This window comes from Cynocephalus volans, chromosome 10 (genome assembly GCF_027409185.1).
Source record: "Cynocephalus volans isolate mCynVol1 chromosome 10, mCynVol1.pri, whole genome shotgun sequence".
NCBI lineage: Eukaryota > Metazoa > Chordata > Mammalia > Dermoptera > Cynocephalidae > Cynocephalus > Cynocephalus volans.
In genome coordinates this window covers 8925436-8942293 of record NC_084469.1, presented here as the reverse complement: position 1 = coordinate 8942293, position 16858 = coordinate 8925436, and the positions used below count along the sequence as shown (strand labels likewise).

Sequence of the window (16858 nt, the reverse complement as noted above, 5' to 3'; positions counted from 1 at the left end):
TTTCAAGAATCAAACCAAAACCTGGGTCAAAGGCCCCGGAGGGTGAGGGTGTAGGAATGTTCAAGGGAATGGGGTTGGGGCAGATGTTTGGGGGTGGCTGGCAGGCAACAGGCTGGTTGAGCCTGTGGTCAAAGCCTCTTGGCACCAGGGTTTCAGGCAAGAGAATATTGCCTGTGGTAGCACCGGAGAGTGGCTCTGGGCCATGCTGCTCTCCCTTCCTCTCGCTGTGGCTACCTTCCCCCCCTCCCTCCTCTGCTGTTTCCCACTGTGCAGGGAGCAGCAGACCATGTAAACACCTTGATAGTGCTCGTTCGTCACCCCCCAGGGGACCAGCTCCCCACTCAGCAGCCTGACCGCTGCTGACCCTACCAACTCTACCAGGAGGTTGCATCTGGACACATGGCCCTGGCTCCCTGAGCCTCGGGAGAGAGCCGATCACTCCATTTACAAAGCTTAATTCCATTGCTGACAGGTGTGCGGGTGAGACCCCACTAGGGTAGTGCCTCAGTGCCAGTCAGCTGGGCCCCCTAATCTAGGAGGCTGAAGCCCAGGCTGCTCAGGTCACCCACTGGGCCAGAAGCAAGGCTAATCCCTGGCCAAAGCCTTGGGAAGGAAAACCCAGAAGTGCTTGCCCCCCTCCCCCACCAAGCCACAGATCCAAATCTGCAGCAGCTGAGGCAGCCTCCCCCAGCCTCAGTCGGCCCCATTAACCAAAACAGCTTCATTATGCCAATTTCCAGCTTTCAATGTGCAGCTGATAGCTGTCAGCAGAAATAAGAGTTAATCTGGAATTACATTCACTGAGCTGCCTAGCTAAGAGGAAGCGATAAAGCTTTGATGGAATTGGGAGTAGACCCTGCTTCCCAGGCCTTCCACCAGGCACAGGGGCTTCTCCTCTCTTGCTGGCCTCTGCAAGGGGAAGCTAGAGATTGCAGCTCTCCAGAGGCAGGAGTTTGGGTTCTCTTTCAGACACACACACACACACACACACACACACTCTCTCACACTCACACACATGCTCACATGCATACCCACATACACAGAGGCAGCCCCGACACTTCCCCCCCCACCACCCACTCCCTATCTCCAGGAATCTCTCTCCAGTGCCATCTGGACATGCCTAACTCTATCCACTTTGCTTTTACTCTGGACCGTGATTAACTTTTTCTTTAGGAAAATTACTTTATTTTATATATAGATATAGATATGTATATATGTATATATAAAAAGGTTCCATTTCATTTGTAAAATCTCATTTTTTTCTTTTTCTCTTTTTTTTTTTCCCTACAGAAAATGATGACGAGGTTAAAGGAGAAAATAAGTTACATTACAGTTTCCAAAATGGTCCTCGCTCTCCGCTGAAGGTGGGCCACCGTCAGGGCTGTAATGCACTCGCGGTCCCAGCTTGTGCTTTGCAAGAAGAGGGAATATAACTAGACTGGTTATTTTAGGTTAAAATAGCCAAGAGGCAGACGCCTTCGCCTCAAAAATATTCTGAGACACATAAAAGTAGAAGGAAACAAGTGTCTTCAGTCACAAAATGTCGTACATCCCGCATATACTAGATTCAATTAATTTAATAAAATAGAATATACATAGAGATTCTGCACAAACGTATTGCTTTCTCCCAACAGCTCCTGGTGTCGGGAACCTCAGCTGCAGTGGGCCTCTCTGTCTGTCTGGAGTTGCCAGGGCTGCTGCTGTCAACTCTCTTTGGAAGTTCTGCTTGCAGGTACCCAGAGCCACTGAGGCGGGGAGGAGTGCCTCCTTGGGATGTATATGGAACTTTTTTCAGGAATAGAGCCCAGGAGGAGGAGCTAGGATTTGGCACCCAGTGGAGAAAGGTGAGTGGGAATATGGGGCAGGACTCAGGGGTCCAGGTCTGCTGGGTCAGAGGATAAACCAGAGAGACTCAGCACGTCTTTCTTTGGGAGGGGCGAGGCAGCCATGCTGTCAGGGGGGCCAGAGGCCGAGGGATCCTTGGAGTCACTGGACGGAGCCCTCCTCCGGAGGCAGACGCCAGGGCTGGGTAGGGGCCGAGGGCCCTGGCTCTCGGGAGGGTCTATTGAGATACTGGGAGGGCTGAGTTTTTTCTTGGGCCGGCTCCCAGGCCCCCCAAGAGTCTGGCCCCCGAGGCTGGAGGAGCCTGGGTCCAGGCGGGGTTGGGAGCCGCTGTCCAGGCAGCTGACAGCAATGGAGTGTCTCCTCTGTTCATCCAGCCAGGATGCAGCCCGCCGCCGGCAGCTCTGGGCCTCCACACTGTAGCACTTCTTCAGGTCCCGTGGGGACGGGGGCTCTGCATGGCTGCCCGTGGGCAGGAGGTCTCCTGAAATCCAGCTCAGCTCCGTGTCCAGCTCTAAGCTGCTTCTGGTCTCTGGAGGGTCCTTGCCCTGGTTGGGTTCCGGGCCCAGGCAAGGGGCTGGCAGGGGTATGTGCTTCAAGATCTTGCTCTGGCTGCGGGGATGCTGCTGCACCTGGATGCTCGACCGGCCCCAAAAGGACGAGGCCCGGGCCAGAGGTGGGGAGGGCCCGCTCACCTCCAGCAGCAGGTCTTCCTGGCTGCCCAGGCCCTGAACATCCAAGGAATCAGTCCTTATTGCTGCCTGTAAGGGGTGGAGGGAGTGCTCAGTCCAGGGGCTTCTTCTCCAACATGGATTGCCCCTCCTGTTAAGCTGGATCTCCCTTACCCCTGTGCAGTTGCAGGACCACCCTAAGCAGGGATATCGGTAGCTGCTCTTAATGGGAGATGGGGGCCATGTGCAGACTGACCTCTATGGTCCACCATGCCTCCCCCCACACCCCAAGTCCGGTCTTCTCTCCCCCATGCCCTGGTTTCTCCCCAGCCTGAAGCCCCTGATCCCTGGAATATAGGAAAGCACCAGGGACAGCTCTGCTCCCCAACTTCCTTTTTCACACTTCCCAGCCTTTGCATAGGCTACGCCTTTGGCCTTGAATACCCTCCCCAATTGGCAAGCACCCTTCCTCCTCTTTGCTCCCTGCTGCACCACACACATGACCATCTAGTGTCTGGGATCTGTTGCTGCAATGATCTGATGGCGTGTATGTCTATGCTATTAGACTATGAACTCCAGAGGGCAGGGGCCGTGTCCCCAGTGCCTGGCACACAGAGGCTACATGATGGATGAGGACTGTGCCTGCTCCTCCATGTGCATGGGAACAAGCAGATTCTCACGTGTCCATGCTTATACATGTGAGCACACATGGGGCATGGACTGTAGCCTTGTCACAGGTCGGGCAGAGCCTCTGTTCTGTGCCCTTGGAATGTGGGCTCCAGAAAGTGGCCAAAAGTGAAGACATTTAAAACCTGCCTCATGCCCCTCAGCGTGGTCCAAAATACAGAGAACAGGGGGGCAGCTTTGGGTGGGTGGGGACTGGGGGAGGAGTACAGAGACTTGGGTTCTACCTCCAACTTGATATGTGTGGCCCTGGGCAACCAACATCCCCCTCTGGTCCCCAGGCCTCCTCAGTGAAATAAGGGAGAGGATGCAAACCTCAAAAAGCCACAGACCACTTCTGCCTTGCCCAGTGTTCTGTCCCTGGTACCTAGAACTGAGTCTGGCACATCATTGGCACACAATAAATGTTTGCTGGAAGAATGAAAGTGTCAACCCTGGTCATCACCAATAGCCTAGAATTCCCGGCAAAAGAGTCCAGCCCCCCAGCCCACGCTCACCTCTCTACACCTGCTCACCTGACGCCTGAGTGGCCTCTGAGCCAAAGGGGAGCGGCCTGGTGGGGGCAGTTTCGGGATGGTGCCCCTGGTGGGGGTGCTGTGGGGATGGAGCAGATGGGGTACATCTTTGGGAAGCTGCAGGATGTAGCTGGTGTCTGCTGGCTGGGAGTGAATGGACAAGACGGAGCCTGTGGTAGGGAAGGGAGCAGGGAGCGTGGAGGAAGAGAGAGAAGAGCTGCAGGGTTGACAGGTGCCGGCCCACCTGAGCCCTCCTTCCTCTCCCCTATCAGGGCCTCCACCCTCACCATCCTGGGTTGAAAGCCACTCCCCTCAGGCCAGGGCTCCCTCAGGCAGGGGCTGGGCATTCCCCTTCGGGCTGGGGGCTCCCCGGGGGTAGGAGAGACATCTTTTGCTGCCTCTGTCCCCTCCACCCAGGTCAGGACTGGCTTAGGCAAGGCTGGCATCTCCCCGTGTGAGCCAAGCCAGCCTGCCTCAGCCCTGGTACCTGATTGAGCTTTGGGGATCCCCCAGCCCCTGTGTCCCAGGGACTCCTCGGCAGTGCTCCCATGCCGGCACATGTAGCTGTCATTGGGCAGGGAGTGAGTTCGGCTGACCCCAGACTTCCACACAGTCAGCAAGTCTGGTCCCAGCTTGTTGGGCACCTCCCCAGAGTGGGGCTCCATCTGCAAAAAGAACAGAGGAGGAGGTGGGAGAAAGAGGGGGCATCTGAGTTTGGTAACTGAGGCAGAGCTAGACAATAGAAACAAGCCTCCCTGCCACCCTCGACCCCATTCCCTCCCAGGACAAGGTGGTGATGGGCATGAGCGTGGTCAGGAGAAGGGGCAGACACATGGATGAGCCCCACACACAGAGGGAGGAGGGGCTGGGAGGAGGCCCTGCACTCCAACTATGTACATTGCATCCCCCCCAGCCTCCCCATGGGATGATGGAGCGGGTGAGGAGGTATCCAGAGAGGGGAGAGCAGCCCCCAGCCCCCAGCCTGTGGGTGCCTCACAAACTTATTCTAAAGGCCTCACTTAGAGGCTCTGGAGGTAGCCCCGCTGGTGTCCACAGGGGATGGGCCTGGGGCCCTGACCTAGAGCAGCACAGGAGAGGATTAAAATCTAACAGCAGCACCCCCCAACCCTGTGCTGGAGATGTTGGGGGAGTAGGGAGGGGACAGTGCCCTCCCAGTGAGCAGGGGACTGGGCAGCCGGGACTAGGCTGTTGATCCAATTCTTATTACTCCGCATGGGGCCCGGGCTGGGTTCATGTGGGTTGAATGACAGATGAACACGAGGGGGATGACACTGCCAGCTCCCCCACCCCCACTTTAACAACACAATGATTCTGGTGGGCTATTGGAGGTGGGGGCAAGGCCTGGGTACTGTGCACTCAGCTCTGCCCTAGTGGACAGGCTGGGGGTGGGGGTGGGTTTTTTGCATCTGTTCCAAAGAAAGGTGGTATTCAGCATTGGGCCCCGGCTGGAGGGAGCCAAGGTTTGCCCCCAAGGGATTTCTCCACTACCCTTCTGACCCCTCCCCCTAAACTGTCCACTCCTAGTTCTCAGGGGGGCTGTAGGATTCCTGTCCCGATGTGGGCCCAGCCAGTTAAATAGCCCCAGCAGGCCTGAGGATCGCTGTGCTGGAGGATGGTCTGGATCCTTTGCTTCCCCTCTCGGTCCCAGACTCCACTTCTTCCAGCCACCCAAGACCCCTAGAGACCCCCCAGCCTGTGGTCAATCAAGGCCCTGCTCTGACCACCAGAGGGGACAGACCAGGAGGAGGGGGCTGCTCATGGTCAGAAGGGGACAGGAAGCTGAGAAAGGGTGAAGAAGTTGTCAGAACATAAAGAAGCTCCCCTACTGGGTTTGGCAAGGACGCAGGGACACACGGGGACAGTGACAGAGGAGACAGGAACAGCCCCCCAGGTGAGGAAGGGCATGGTGGTGGCAGCAGAGATGTGGCTCTCACCCACTACGTGGTGGTGGAGGTCTCATGTGGGGGAGAGGTGGAAAGGAGGGGTGCAGGGAGGGGAGGGCTGGCTCACACAGGGCTCCACACACAGAGACTGACTCTGATGCCACCTCCATTCTGGGCTGTGTCACTCCTGGGTGTCTGGCTTAGGCCTTTCACAACTGCTGCCCCTACATCCTTTGGGGCAAGGCCCCAATTTAATCTTATCTGATTTCTTTGTCCCCACTGGGGGACCTGGAAGACTTCATGCCAGCAAAGCCTGGGGTGGATGCCTCTGGGTGGGGCCTGGTGGCAAAGAGAGAGGAGGCGGCCGGGCCCTCCGTGGGCCAGTCTGGAGCCCTGCAGCCAGCCCAGCCCTGGGGGTGGCCAGGGGAGCAGTGAGGGGCTGTGTGTATGTACATTGCTCTCCGGGGTACTAAGTAAGAGTGTGTGAGTGTCATCAGGCAAAGAGTCATCCGTCAGAGCTAGAGAGCAGGACAGTTCAGACACAATCTCTGACGTCAGAGACAGAGCCTCCATCTCAGCTAGAGGGATCTAGACAGGGAGAGAGATGATCAGGCGTGAGAAACCAGGACAGCGCACACCCGTGCGTGTGCACGCGCACACACGCACTCTCAGCCCCCACGTCCCTCTTTTCACAAAGCACGGGGGAAAAAGGCATCGCTTCTCTCTCTCCACCCCTCTCCCAGATGAACTGACAGCACCTCCCCTCACCCACTTCAACCCCCTGCTCTGATCAGAGAGGCCGCGGCAGGCGCCAAAGAGCCAGAGCAAACACTGGCAAAGCAAGGAGAGGAGACGCAGAAACACATTCAAAAGATACCCCAGGAACCCGAGCAGCCCCCTCCCATACCACCACCACCCCGGGAGGAAGCAGGGAGGAGGAGGCCTTTCGACTCTCATAAAGATGATAACAAAAAAAAAAAAAAAAAAAAAAAGGAAGAAAAAAGGCTAGCAAAGCTGTCTCTCTTCGCAGCAGACAGAGCGGCATGGGGGGTGTTGGGGACAATGCCGCCAGTCTGACGTCTGTTTTCTGCCTATTCTCTCTGCATCCAAAAGCCTGGCAGGACTTGGCCTGCCCCCATTCTGGCTTCTCCCCTCGCGGGCCCTCCTCCGCCTGCCAGCAGCCCGCCACCCTCTCCAACTTGGGTTCTGGGAGGTGCTCGCCTCCTGCCAGCCTGGAGTCGGTGCACTCAGGTGGACCGCCACACCATCTGGCTGGCTCACCTGGGATCTGCAGGGGGGTCTTCAGTGCCTATAAGATGCTGGGAAGATGCTCCCAGAGGAGTGGGCTGCCCTGATCAGCTTCTCATGGCTGCCTCTTCTCTCCCACCACATTTCCTCTTGAGCATTTTTCAGGATGGGGAGGCCTTGGGAAGGGACTCGCTTTCCCACTGATCTCAGACTTGATCATTCCCAGTTCTGAGACTGAATCCCAACAAGAGTCAAGATCCCTTCCCACACGAGGATGACTGTCCATTTCTTTGGATCAAGCTAAATTCTTCCTAGGAACCTGCCTGCCTGTCCCTCCACCCAACAGGGCCTGCAGAGGACTAGGTTTTCCATCTGCAGCTGACACCTGCCTTCTTGCCTCCACTCCAGATCTGCAGCCCCAACCTAGGGGGAGAGATGGTGGGACCTCTGCCAAGAGGAGGGGACAAGGGGAGGAGAGGAGGGCAGGAGGACCCCAGAAAGCAGAAGATCTGGGATTGGATGGGACTGGTGAAAACACACGTGGCACTATGGGAAGAGGCTAGGCTTGGGGAGGAAGTCAAGTCCCATCTCACACCACAGCCCCAGAATCCACTCCCAGCTGGAGACTTCCATCCCCCTCAGGACAGAAACCACTGGCTCTCATCATGTCCAGTGGGCTCCACACCTTAAAAAGCCACCAAACAGAGGACCGGAGGGTTGGATGCTGGACACGGAGAAGAAATAGACTGTGGCTAAAGACACACCCCCCAGTGGGCTCCCTGGCCACCTGTACTACCCCTGGAAACTCTTCTTTCTTGGATCTGGCACCTCGCCTCCTCCACCCCTTAAGTTCTCACTGCCAGTTCATCTTTTGCCCCATCCCCTTCTTCTCTTCTCTAAGGGGATTCTTTCTTGCAAATTCCCTCTCAAAGACCCTCCTTCACCCATCCTTCTCCTTTGGAAGAGCAATCTCAGCATCCCTACCTTCCAACTTTGATCTGGAGGTTGATCTCAGCCTAGAAGAACCCCGGACTGTCTCCTGCAAGGCCCCACACTCCACTGAGGCCCTGAGGCTGCTCTTTCTATAGACACCCCGTGGACAGGAAACACCCCCAGCCTCCCCAGAAGCATGGCACAGCATGTCACAGCCCGGCGCGGTCAGGGGAGGGGGCACAGCACGGGGGCACAGTAACCTGTGGGTCGGAGCCGCCCGGGCTGAGGGCTGAAAGGAAGGCAGAGGGCTGGCCCCCTGGGCCTGCCAGCTCGTCCATCAGCTTCAGCTCCCCCTCCAGGGAGCCCTGGATCAGCAGGGATATGGTGTCAAACAGCTGTCTGTCCTGGGGAGGACCAGCCCATAGGTGAGCCGGAGAGTCAGGGAAGCAGGGTCAGAGGAGCAGTGACGGGATTGACAGGAGACACAGAGGGAGACAGAGGAGAGAGACCCACACGACACGCACACATGTGCACACGCACACACACACACACGCACAGCAACAAGGAGGCAGAGAAGAGGGGGAAGGAAGTTGTGGAAGGAGGAAGGAGAGATGGGAGATGGAAGGTGAGCAGAGCCCACAGGGAAAGAGGAAGAGGGAGAGTGGGAAGGGTGGAGAGAGGGAAGGGAATAGGCAGGTTGAAGCGTGGGTAGGAAAGAGGTTTGGCAGTTGGGCAAGGGTAAGAAAGAAACAGGAAGGAAACAGAAAACTTAGCCTTGAACCTGAGAGCCAGGAAGGGGAGGCCAGACCAGGCTGGAGGAGCAGGGCCAGGATAGGCTGGCATGTGCACCGGCCGGGTAGCCGAGGAGTGAGTGTGGGCAGCCCTGCCTGGGAGGGGCAGGTGGCTGCCCCGTCAGCACCCAGGTAGGAGGAGCAGGAGGACCTCGGGTCTGCTGGGCTGCCGGCCACCCTCCCACCCTTCTCCTCCCCATCCCATCCGCGGCAGTGGCGGGGGTTTGCTCACCGTGGGGTGCTGGAGGGAGAAGCGGGAAGCTGCTCTGGCCTGGGCCCCGGTGTGCAGGGCCCGAGGCTTGGGGCTGTCGGGGCTATCGGGGCCCTCAACCCCAGGCCAGAGGAAGGGGCTGCCCAGCGGCGAGTGGGGCTGCGGGCTGAGCGTCTTCATCTCCAGCTCCAGCTCGGCCTCCAGCTCGGCCTCCTCCTTGGCCTCCTTGTTACTCTCCTCCAGGTGCTTCATGAGCACAGCGATCACCACGTTGACCAGCACGAACTGCGCTGTCAGCACAAAGGACACGAAGTAGATGGGCGAGATGACCGTGTTGTAGCAGGTGGACTCCTGGTCACAGTCCCGGAGGGTGTCCTGGGGGAGGCGGAATAGAGGGGTGAGGCCGGGAGGGCAGGGACTGAGTTGTCTTGGAAAATCGGGTCACTGGTGTCACAGAGCATTGAAGGAGAAGGGAGGGGAGGAGGAGGGAGTTACAGTGTCCTGGGGGCAGGAGAGCATCAGAGGCTGCCTGGGGAAGTGTGTCAGAGCATGTCCTGGAGGGAGGGAGTTCCAGAGTTTTCTGGCATGGGGGAAAGAGGGTCACATGCTTTTATTCATGGCCACTTTGTCTTCCCAAGGAAGCCTGGCTCAAGAAGTGGGGCTGCCTCCCTCCCTGGTGCCTGAGCCAGGCCTCACCTTCATAATGCCATTCCAGTTGTCACCGGTGGAGACTCGGAAAAGGGTGAGGAAGGCCATGCCAAAGTTTCGAAAGGTGGCATGCCGGCCCAGGCCCTCGCAGGGGTGTGTCTCGTCACACTCTGGAGAGAAGGAAGAGAGGCCCCTGTTAGTCCAGGAGCCCCTCAGTCTTCAGCCCTGGCACCTCCACCCTCCCCTACCCTAACTCACCCAGGTCTCCAAAGAGCTCCACACCCAGAGCTGCAAAGATGAAAAACAACAACATGAAGAGAAGTCCCAGGTTCCCCACCTGGAAAAGAGGAAAGGAAATGGAAAAGGTGCTGCTGGACCTCCCAGTCAGCTTCCCTGAGCCTCCTGCCCCTTTGGCTAGTACCTCTCACTCCCCGAGAGGACCCCTCCTTCCTTCCCCCTCCTTCCAGCTACCTGGGGCAGGGCCTGCATCACCGTGTCCAGCAGCGCCCGCATGCCCACAGCCATCTTCAGCAGCTTCAGCACTGCAGAACAGGACAATGTCGTGAGCTGGCCCCTCTGGGTCCCTGGCCACACAGCTGGCAGGGCCAGGGCCAGGGCTGGGGCTAGTGGGATGGCCAGCCTTGGCCAGCCAGGCTGCAGCCCCACCCTCAGCCCCGCTGGGGGAAGGACCTATGAGAACCCACAGCCACCCAGTCCTGGCCAGCCATTAAGCTGACCTTAGCTATCTCCCCCTGGGCTGGTCACCCTGGGAGGACAGGTGTGTGGGCAGGCAGGCGGGCACCAACCTCGGGCAATGCGCAGCACTCTCATGATGCGGATGATGGTGGGGTTGATGGGCAGCGAGGCGTTGACTTCAATCTCTTCCAGCGTGATGCCCATGATGGATAGCAGCACGATGGCCAGGTCCAGCTGGTTCCACCTGGAAAGCCCAGGACACAGCTCCCTGAGTGGGGAAGGGGCATTGTGGGGGAGGGGCAGTTGTGGCACAGAGAGGCTGGAAAGGAGGCAGAGGTCAGCTGGTCCAGCCTCCCCATCCTGCATGAAAGAGGCAAGGCTTACCTAAGGCACATGGCCAGTGCATGGCACTGGTAGGGTTAGGACTTTAGCTCGAGGGTCTCTGCTTCTCATTTTTGTTCATTTGCCTTTTTATTTAGCACTGATATGGTGTTTACCATGTGCCAAATGCTGTTTTAAGGGCTTTATAAATAGGAACTCATAATCTCACAACTCTGATGTGGATGCTATTATTATATTATTATTTCCCATTTTACAGATGAGGAAACTGAGGCACAGAGAGGTTACATCACTTACCCAAGGCCACCAGCTACCAGTGGTGGAACCAGGATTTGAATCCAGTCCAGGCAGTCTGGCTCCAGGCTCTGGGCTCTTAAGCCCCAGGCTAGGGCACACTGACTTCTAACTGCTACTGTCCCTTGAGCCCTGTCTTGTCAAATTCCCTCCACTCCCTCCCATCTCCCAGGCCCTGGATGCTCACCATCCCCCATCAGCCCTGGGGTGGGGAATTAGGAAGGTCTTCAGCACTAGAGCCTCCTATTTGCCCAAGAGACCACCCCACCTCCTCCTCCGCCAACACTCCCATACCCCTCTCCTGTTACCTGTCCTGGAAGAACCGGCGGAAGCCAAAGGCCACAAGTTTGAAAACTGACTCCAAGACGAAGATGACAGTAAAGATGTAGTTGCAGATCTTCAGAGCCTCATCCAGGATCTGGCAGGGATAGGGGCAAGATTCAGGGTCTCCTAAGGCCCAGGGCTGATGCCTACCTCACCCCCTCCATCATAGCTCCCACATCTGGGAGACAAGGTGAGTCTAAGGGGACCTGTCTCCCCCATTCCCACTATAATGGCTGATCATTGGCCCCAGAATGGAACAGGGTCCTCATTCACATGAATGATTCAAACCTTGGTAAGGAGACCAAATGAGAACGTGCTGGAAGGCACAGAATGCTAGGACTGGAAGGGGTCTTGTGCATTACCAATTCAACCTCCTCATTGTACAGATGGGGAAATGGAGAGCTGGAGGGCACCAAGAAAGGCTGATTGGAGAAGTGGAAAGATCAAAGGTGAGCTTTGGAGCTGGATGTCCACTAGAATCTAAACTCCCAAAGGTGCAGGTACCAGTCTGCCTTCTTTGCCCTCCAAGGTGCAGAGCCCAGCACCTAGTAGGCACTCAATAAATATTTGCTGGGTAAAGAAACCAGGCCCTCCATTTCCTAGCTGTGTGACTTTGGTCAAGTCAACTAACCTCTCTGAGCCTCAGTGTCCTCATCTATAAAACAAAGATGATACCCACCTCCACGGATCACTGCAAGAGGTACAAGAGGAACCCATGTAGCATGGCCAGAACTTGCCTGGCACAGAGCTGACCTGGCTCAGGCTGTGTTAGCTTCACTCAGGGGTCCCCTAGCTGGAAGTGGGGGCCAGATGGCCGGTCACTTACTCCTACCTGGGGCTGCTGGTAGTGCTCCATGGCCATGGTGACCACGTTCAGCCCAATGACACCTGTGATGAAGAGATCCAGGTAGTGGCTGGTGCACAAGTGGTGGACAAGGAGCCGGAAGCGGGAGTAGTCCGAGTAGTAGGGTTTACACTGGGCTTCTGGTGGGGCAGGGAGGAGAGCAGAGCGAGCATCAGGCCCCTGCCCCCTGCACCCCTCCACCCACGGTCCCTCACAGCCACCAGCCTCTAACGCCAGAGCTGAAACATTCCAGTGTCGTCCGCCTCCTCTCCCTCCCCACACTGATATGAAGGGGGCAGCTCTCTCAGAGTGTCCCCCTTCAAGCATCTGTTCTACTGGATGCAGTTGGGGGCAGGACAGGGCAGGACATGCAGAGCTCCCAACCTCCATTAGCCACCAGGTGAGCCCCCTCTCCAAGGCAGCCCCCCCAAATCTGCCAGCCCCTCATAGCGCCCTCAACGCAGTGTTCTGCAGCAGGGCCAGATCAATAAGATGAAAAATAACCGGTCATATTGGGCTCAGAGAAAGCTCCATCAATGGAGAGGTGAAGGCTCTTGCTCCTTCACCAAGCTCAGCCCCTCGAGGGGAGCAGAGGAGATTATACAGAGCTGGGATTTGGAGATAAAACCGGAGATTGGAAATCAGACATCTTCTTGGCTGGCTGCACTCACCCACCCACAGGGCCTCCAGGGGGCAGGGCCTGGGCCTCCTGCTCCCTCCTCTGGGGGAGGGCAGAGGGGAGGCCTCAGGGCTCTGCTCCATCCCATACTCAAGCTGGGAGGAGGGCTCCACCTGATGGACTCACCCGGTTTCTAATGAGGCAATGCCCAGCCTGCTCCTCTGTGTTTGGGCAGCATTAGACTGCAGGCTGGGCTAGAAGCACTGTCTGAGATCTGTCAGAGGCATAATATTTCTCTTCTAATTAGTCAACCACTTAGTTATAAAAATTATAGTGCCAGAAGGTTGGCCTGCTAAGCAGACAGAATAGATCTGGGGGCAGGAGATTGCAGGGGGCGTCTCCTCCAGGTGCTGAGGAAGGGCAGGCCAAGTTGGAGACACAAGTTATCTGGAGGGGATCAACAGCTTGGTCTCCCAGGCAGCCACAGAGACAGAAGAGGCTCCTCACGGGGAGGCTAGGGGCAGCCGCAGGTCCCAGACAGCCCTTCGCCCTCTCAGAAGGTCTTGGGTGGAAGCCAGCTAGCAAGGGCTGCAGCCTCTGAGGCCTGTGCCGGGGGGTGCCTGGCCCAGGGCTGGCAGGAAGCTTTAGACCCAGGCCAGCTCAGATCTAACTGTCCTTTCCCATGCAGAGGACCATTTAACAGAGAGGTAAACTGAGGCAGCACTCCCACCAAGGGCCAAAGGAAGAAGAGCGCCCAGGAGCTGCATGTCTAGCCTCATAGGCTGCCATGCTCCAGGCCCACCCAGCCACTCTCCAGCATTGGCCTTGAGGTGTGGATAACCAAGGGGCAGGGGGTCCCCAAGTTCTGGCACACCTTAGGGGTGCACAAGGCCATCTTTTTGTTTTCAGAGATGGGCCGGCCAACTGCGACTTTGTTTGCTCAGGCAGCCCTCCTGACCCCCAGGGGTGTGGGGGTGGAGAGGCCTGGGGCAGGGGACGAGGTGAGGCCACAGGTCATCCACACGGCCATGTGGAGGGTGCCCAGGAGAGCCGGGCCTCTTTCTTCCTTCCATCAGTACCACAAGAACCAGAGGGCGCTAATCGCCCTGCGTTGCCTTAGTAGCCGGAACTCTTTCTCTGCATTAATCTCCATAAATGCCGAGCACCCGATCCCATTATGCTAAAATATGAATGGAGAATTAACTAAAATGTTTGAATACAATTAAGTTAGAAAAAGCAGCTCCTCATTAGCCCCATTATTAGCTGAGACAATGTAGAGGAGAGGCTGGAAGAGAGAGTCCCCCCTCTCCCTTGTCACCCCAGCCCGACTCTGGATGCAGCCCCAGGCCAAATGGAGCCACTGCTACCACCAATGCTGCCTTTTGGCCTTGCTCTAGGAGAGCAAGGGGTGGGTGGGCTTGGATTCAGTCAGGGACCCTCCTCCAAGCAGCCCAGAGGGAAGGTGGGGGCAGGATGACTGAGGCAGGGTATCTGCTCATAGTGACAGGTCCCAGGCCCCTGAGGTCTGTACAAATGCCCCTCCTGATCCCTACTCTAGACCAGCAGGTGCTGAGGCTGCTGAAAACCCTCCATTAGAGCACAGGTCCAATGAGTGCCAGGTCCATCTGATCGCATCTCCTCAGACAAAGCCTTTGTTTTACAGAGGGAGAGAATGGGGCCCAGCAAAAAGCAAGCCGTTCAGCACACTGAGGCATGACCCAGTAGGACCGAACTTCTAGCTGCGAGGTCTCTCGCCAGCCGCCAGGTGCATTTGGACACAAGCCTTGAGACTTTGGCACAGAAGACGCCCTCGGGTGTTCTGCCCAAAGGCCCTCATGGTTGGGATCGGGATGACGCCACCCCTATTTGCTGCTCCTTGGACCTCGATTCGTCAGGCAAGCACCTGGGTTTGGAGAAATAGCAATCCCCTGGGAGGAGCCTTGGCCTGACTTGCTGCTCTGAGAGCTCTGGCCACAGCTGGAGGGGCCTTGACCATGGTCACTGGCATGTGGGCAGCCACGGCCCCATCTCCCTGCCGCCCACCAGTATGCGCTACCTTAGGCAGAGAAAATAGCAGAGTCGGACAGTTGGGAGAAGGGTACTCCTAGGACTGCCCAGGCTCCCCAGAGGCATGGGCAGTGGCAGAGGAGTGGTGCAGGAAGGGGCTATGAGGTTGTGAGTGACAGCAACAGGCACAGTGAGTTAGTAGGGGTCGGTGAGAGCCCGAGGCACAGCCAGGGCAGTGAGAAGGCTGAAGGCAGGGGTTGCTCCCAGGGACACAGGCCCCCACGGCAGAGACCACACCTTCAGCTGTCATGGCCAGGCCTGATCACTGGGCCCCGGCCTGGCAGAAGGAGAGAGGATGAGTGGAGGTAGATGCTGCAGGTAGCTGAGGAAAGTGGAGCTGAGGCTGGAGGCCGAGAACTTACTTGGGGCTGGCCTGGTCACCCAGCCGCCCCAGCCCCTCCCTCCGCCTGGGAAGCTGAGCTGAACCCAAGTGTCTGGTCAGGACCGTCCCCCTGATCATCAAAGACTCTTCCCTTCTGCCTTTTCCTGGGGTCTGGCTGTCCCCGTCCTGCTGGGAGCAGCACCAGGGGGGAGTGGTACTAGCAGGGAGGTGTGATGTGTGTGTTTGATTCTCAGCAGCCCCAGACGAGCGGGGTTGACTTTGTCCCCATCACCCTGGTGGGTAGACCAGGGCATCAGCACCATTAGCACCTGGGGGCTGACTAGAAATGTAAATGCTCAGGTCCTAACCCAGATCACTCTAGGAGAACTTCTGGGGTGGGGCCCAGGCATCTGTGTTCATGCCCTCCAGGTGATTCTTATGTATGATGCAGTTTGAAAAGCTCTGGTATAGACCATGCAGAACTCCAGGTTCTGGGAAGAGGAATACGGGATGAACAGAGCCCCTGTTCAGGGTCTCAGAGTCCTCATTAACAGCCAGGGAAGGTCATCAGTGTACACACCTGCTTGTGTCACAGGAGCATGGCAGAATGCCCCTAGAATGGGGGTGCAGTGTGCGAGTGACCAGAATGCTCAGCATCGAGTGGGTATGTCATGTCTTGGGGCCATGAGAGTCTGCATATGTTGATTCTTGGGACAACTCTCTTGATGGAGAAGCTGCTGTGGGCCAGCCCTGGGCTAGGGTGGTGTTTTGGGGTGTGTGTGAACATGTGCACACGTCAGTCTACAGACCAGGTGGACCCATAAGAGAAAAGCTGAAGGCCACTTCCTCCTGCCCTCCCCTCATTCCCTAACCCTTCCAGAATTTTCAAGACAGCCTGATACAGAGACGTGGGGACCCTGGCAATCCAGACACAAACCATATGGAGACCCCTTATCCCGCAGAAAGATGGTCTCTCAATGCCAAGCACCGTAGATGAGCACCACGGCGACAGGAGACATCCACCCACCAAGGGCCACAGGGATGATCCACCAAATAGAGCTCAGGGGTTCCCCATTAGGTAGGTCCCTGAGCCCCCTTAGATCAGGCAGCTCAATACCTGCAGGGCAGCATCTGTCCGATTCTGGTTTCTGGGGGAATGGGGAACAGCCAGTGGTTCCCAGACTAAAGTCCCAAGCCCTCTGCAGCCTGAGAAGGCAGCTACATGGGGTCCTTACATTCTTTTCAATATTTCTAAAAGCTTAAAAGAAATCACACATTTACCTGTGTAGACCTCATGACTAATTTAAAGGCAAAATGGCCTTTCTTTGCCACCATTCAATGCTTCAATGAACTTCTGCAGCTCAGAAGCTCTGATTAACAATTAAATGTGCCTTTGATTAGCAAAAATGGTGAAACAAAGTCATTACTGAAGTGCTCTTAACTTCAGAGACAGTTTTGTAAAATGTGGGCTCTGTTGGAGGAGATCATAAGGGGAGACCTTAGGGATGAACAGTTTGGGAACCACCAACTGGGAACGTCAGAGGCATAACCAGGCCTCACTGCCTGTCACAGACTCTCAGCCTCCGAACTCCATCTGGGGCTGGTGTGCGGGGGGAGGAGGGGACCAAGGGACCAGGGGAGGGCAGGCAGGACCAGGAGGGCCTTCCCAGAGACACAGCTCCCGTAGTTAAGGACCCAACTCACTCCCAAACCTTTGGCTTTTTTGGGAGAAGCTCATGGCTAACTCAGGCCTTTGATCCCCAATTCCTGCTGTTTGTAGTGATGATGTGGCCACCATGATTATTTGACTATTAATGAGTCTGTTCAATTATTCATCGTTACATTTTTAAAACAAATTCTTCCCCTATCTGCTCCTCTCATCCTGCTCCCCTGGATCAAAGTCTCC

The 16858-nt window shown here is 56.7% G+C and overlaps 1 protein-coding gene across 28 annotated transcripts in view; it reads right to left on the bottom strand.

Moving 5' to 3' along the window:
- Window positions 1–1868: 1868 nt before the first annotated feature.
- Window positions 1869–16858, bottom strand: part of CACNA1G (calcium voltage-gated channel subunit alpha1 G) — a 62984-nt gene continuing 47994 nt past the window's right edge. For 14 of the 28 annotated variants that reach the window (XM_063109783.1, XM_063109788.1, XM_063109786.1 and 11 more), the window contains 10 exons: window positions 11933–12084; window positions 11085–11194; window positions 10254–10387; window positions 9919–9989; window positions 9706–9784; window positions 9496–9617; window positions 8821–9174; window positions 4200–4377; window positions 3713–3882; window positions 1869–2603 (listed from right to left, as the gene is read on the bottom strand). In XM_063109783.1, coding sequence (XP_062965853.1) covers window positions 1869–2603; window positions 3713–3882; window positions 4200–4377; window positions 8821–9174; window positions 9496–9617; window positions 9706–9784; window positions 9919–9989; window positions 10254–10387; window positions 11085–11194; window positions 11933–12084 — 2105 coding nt within the window. Of the gene's footprint in view, window positions 2604–3712; window positions 3883–4199; window positions 4378–6069; window positions 6205–8057; window positions 8202–8820; window positions 9175–9495; window positions 9618–9705; window positions 9785–9918; window positions 9990–10253; window positions 10388–11084; window positions 11195–11932; window positions 12085–16858 lie in introns of all 28 variants that reach the window. The other 14 variants (XM_063109779.1, XM_063109778.1, XM_063109780.1 and 11 more) reach the window with 5 other exon arrangements.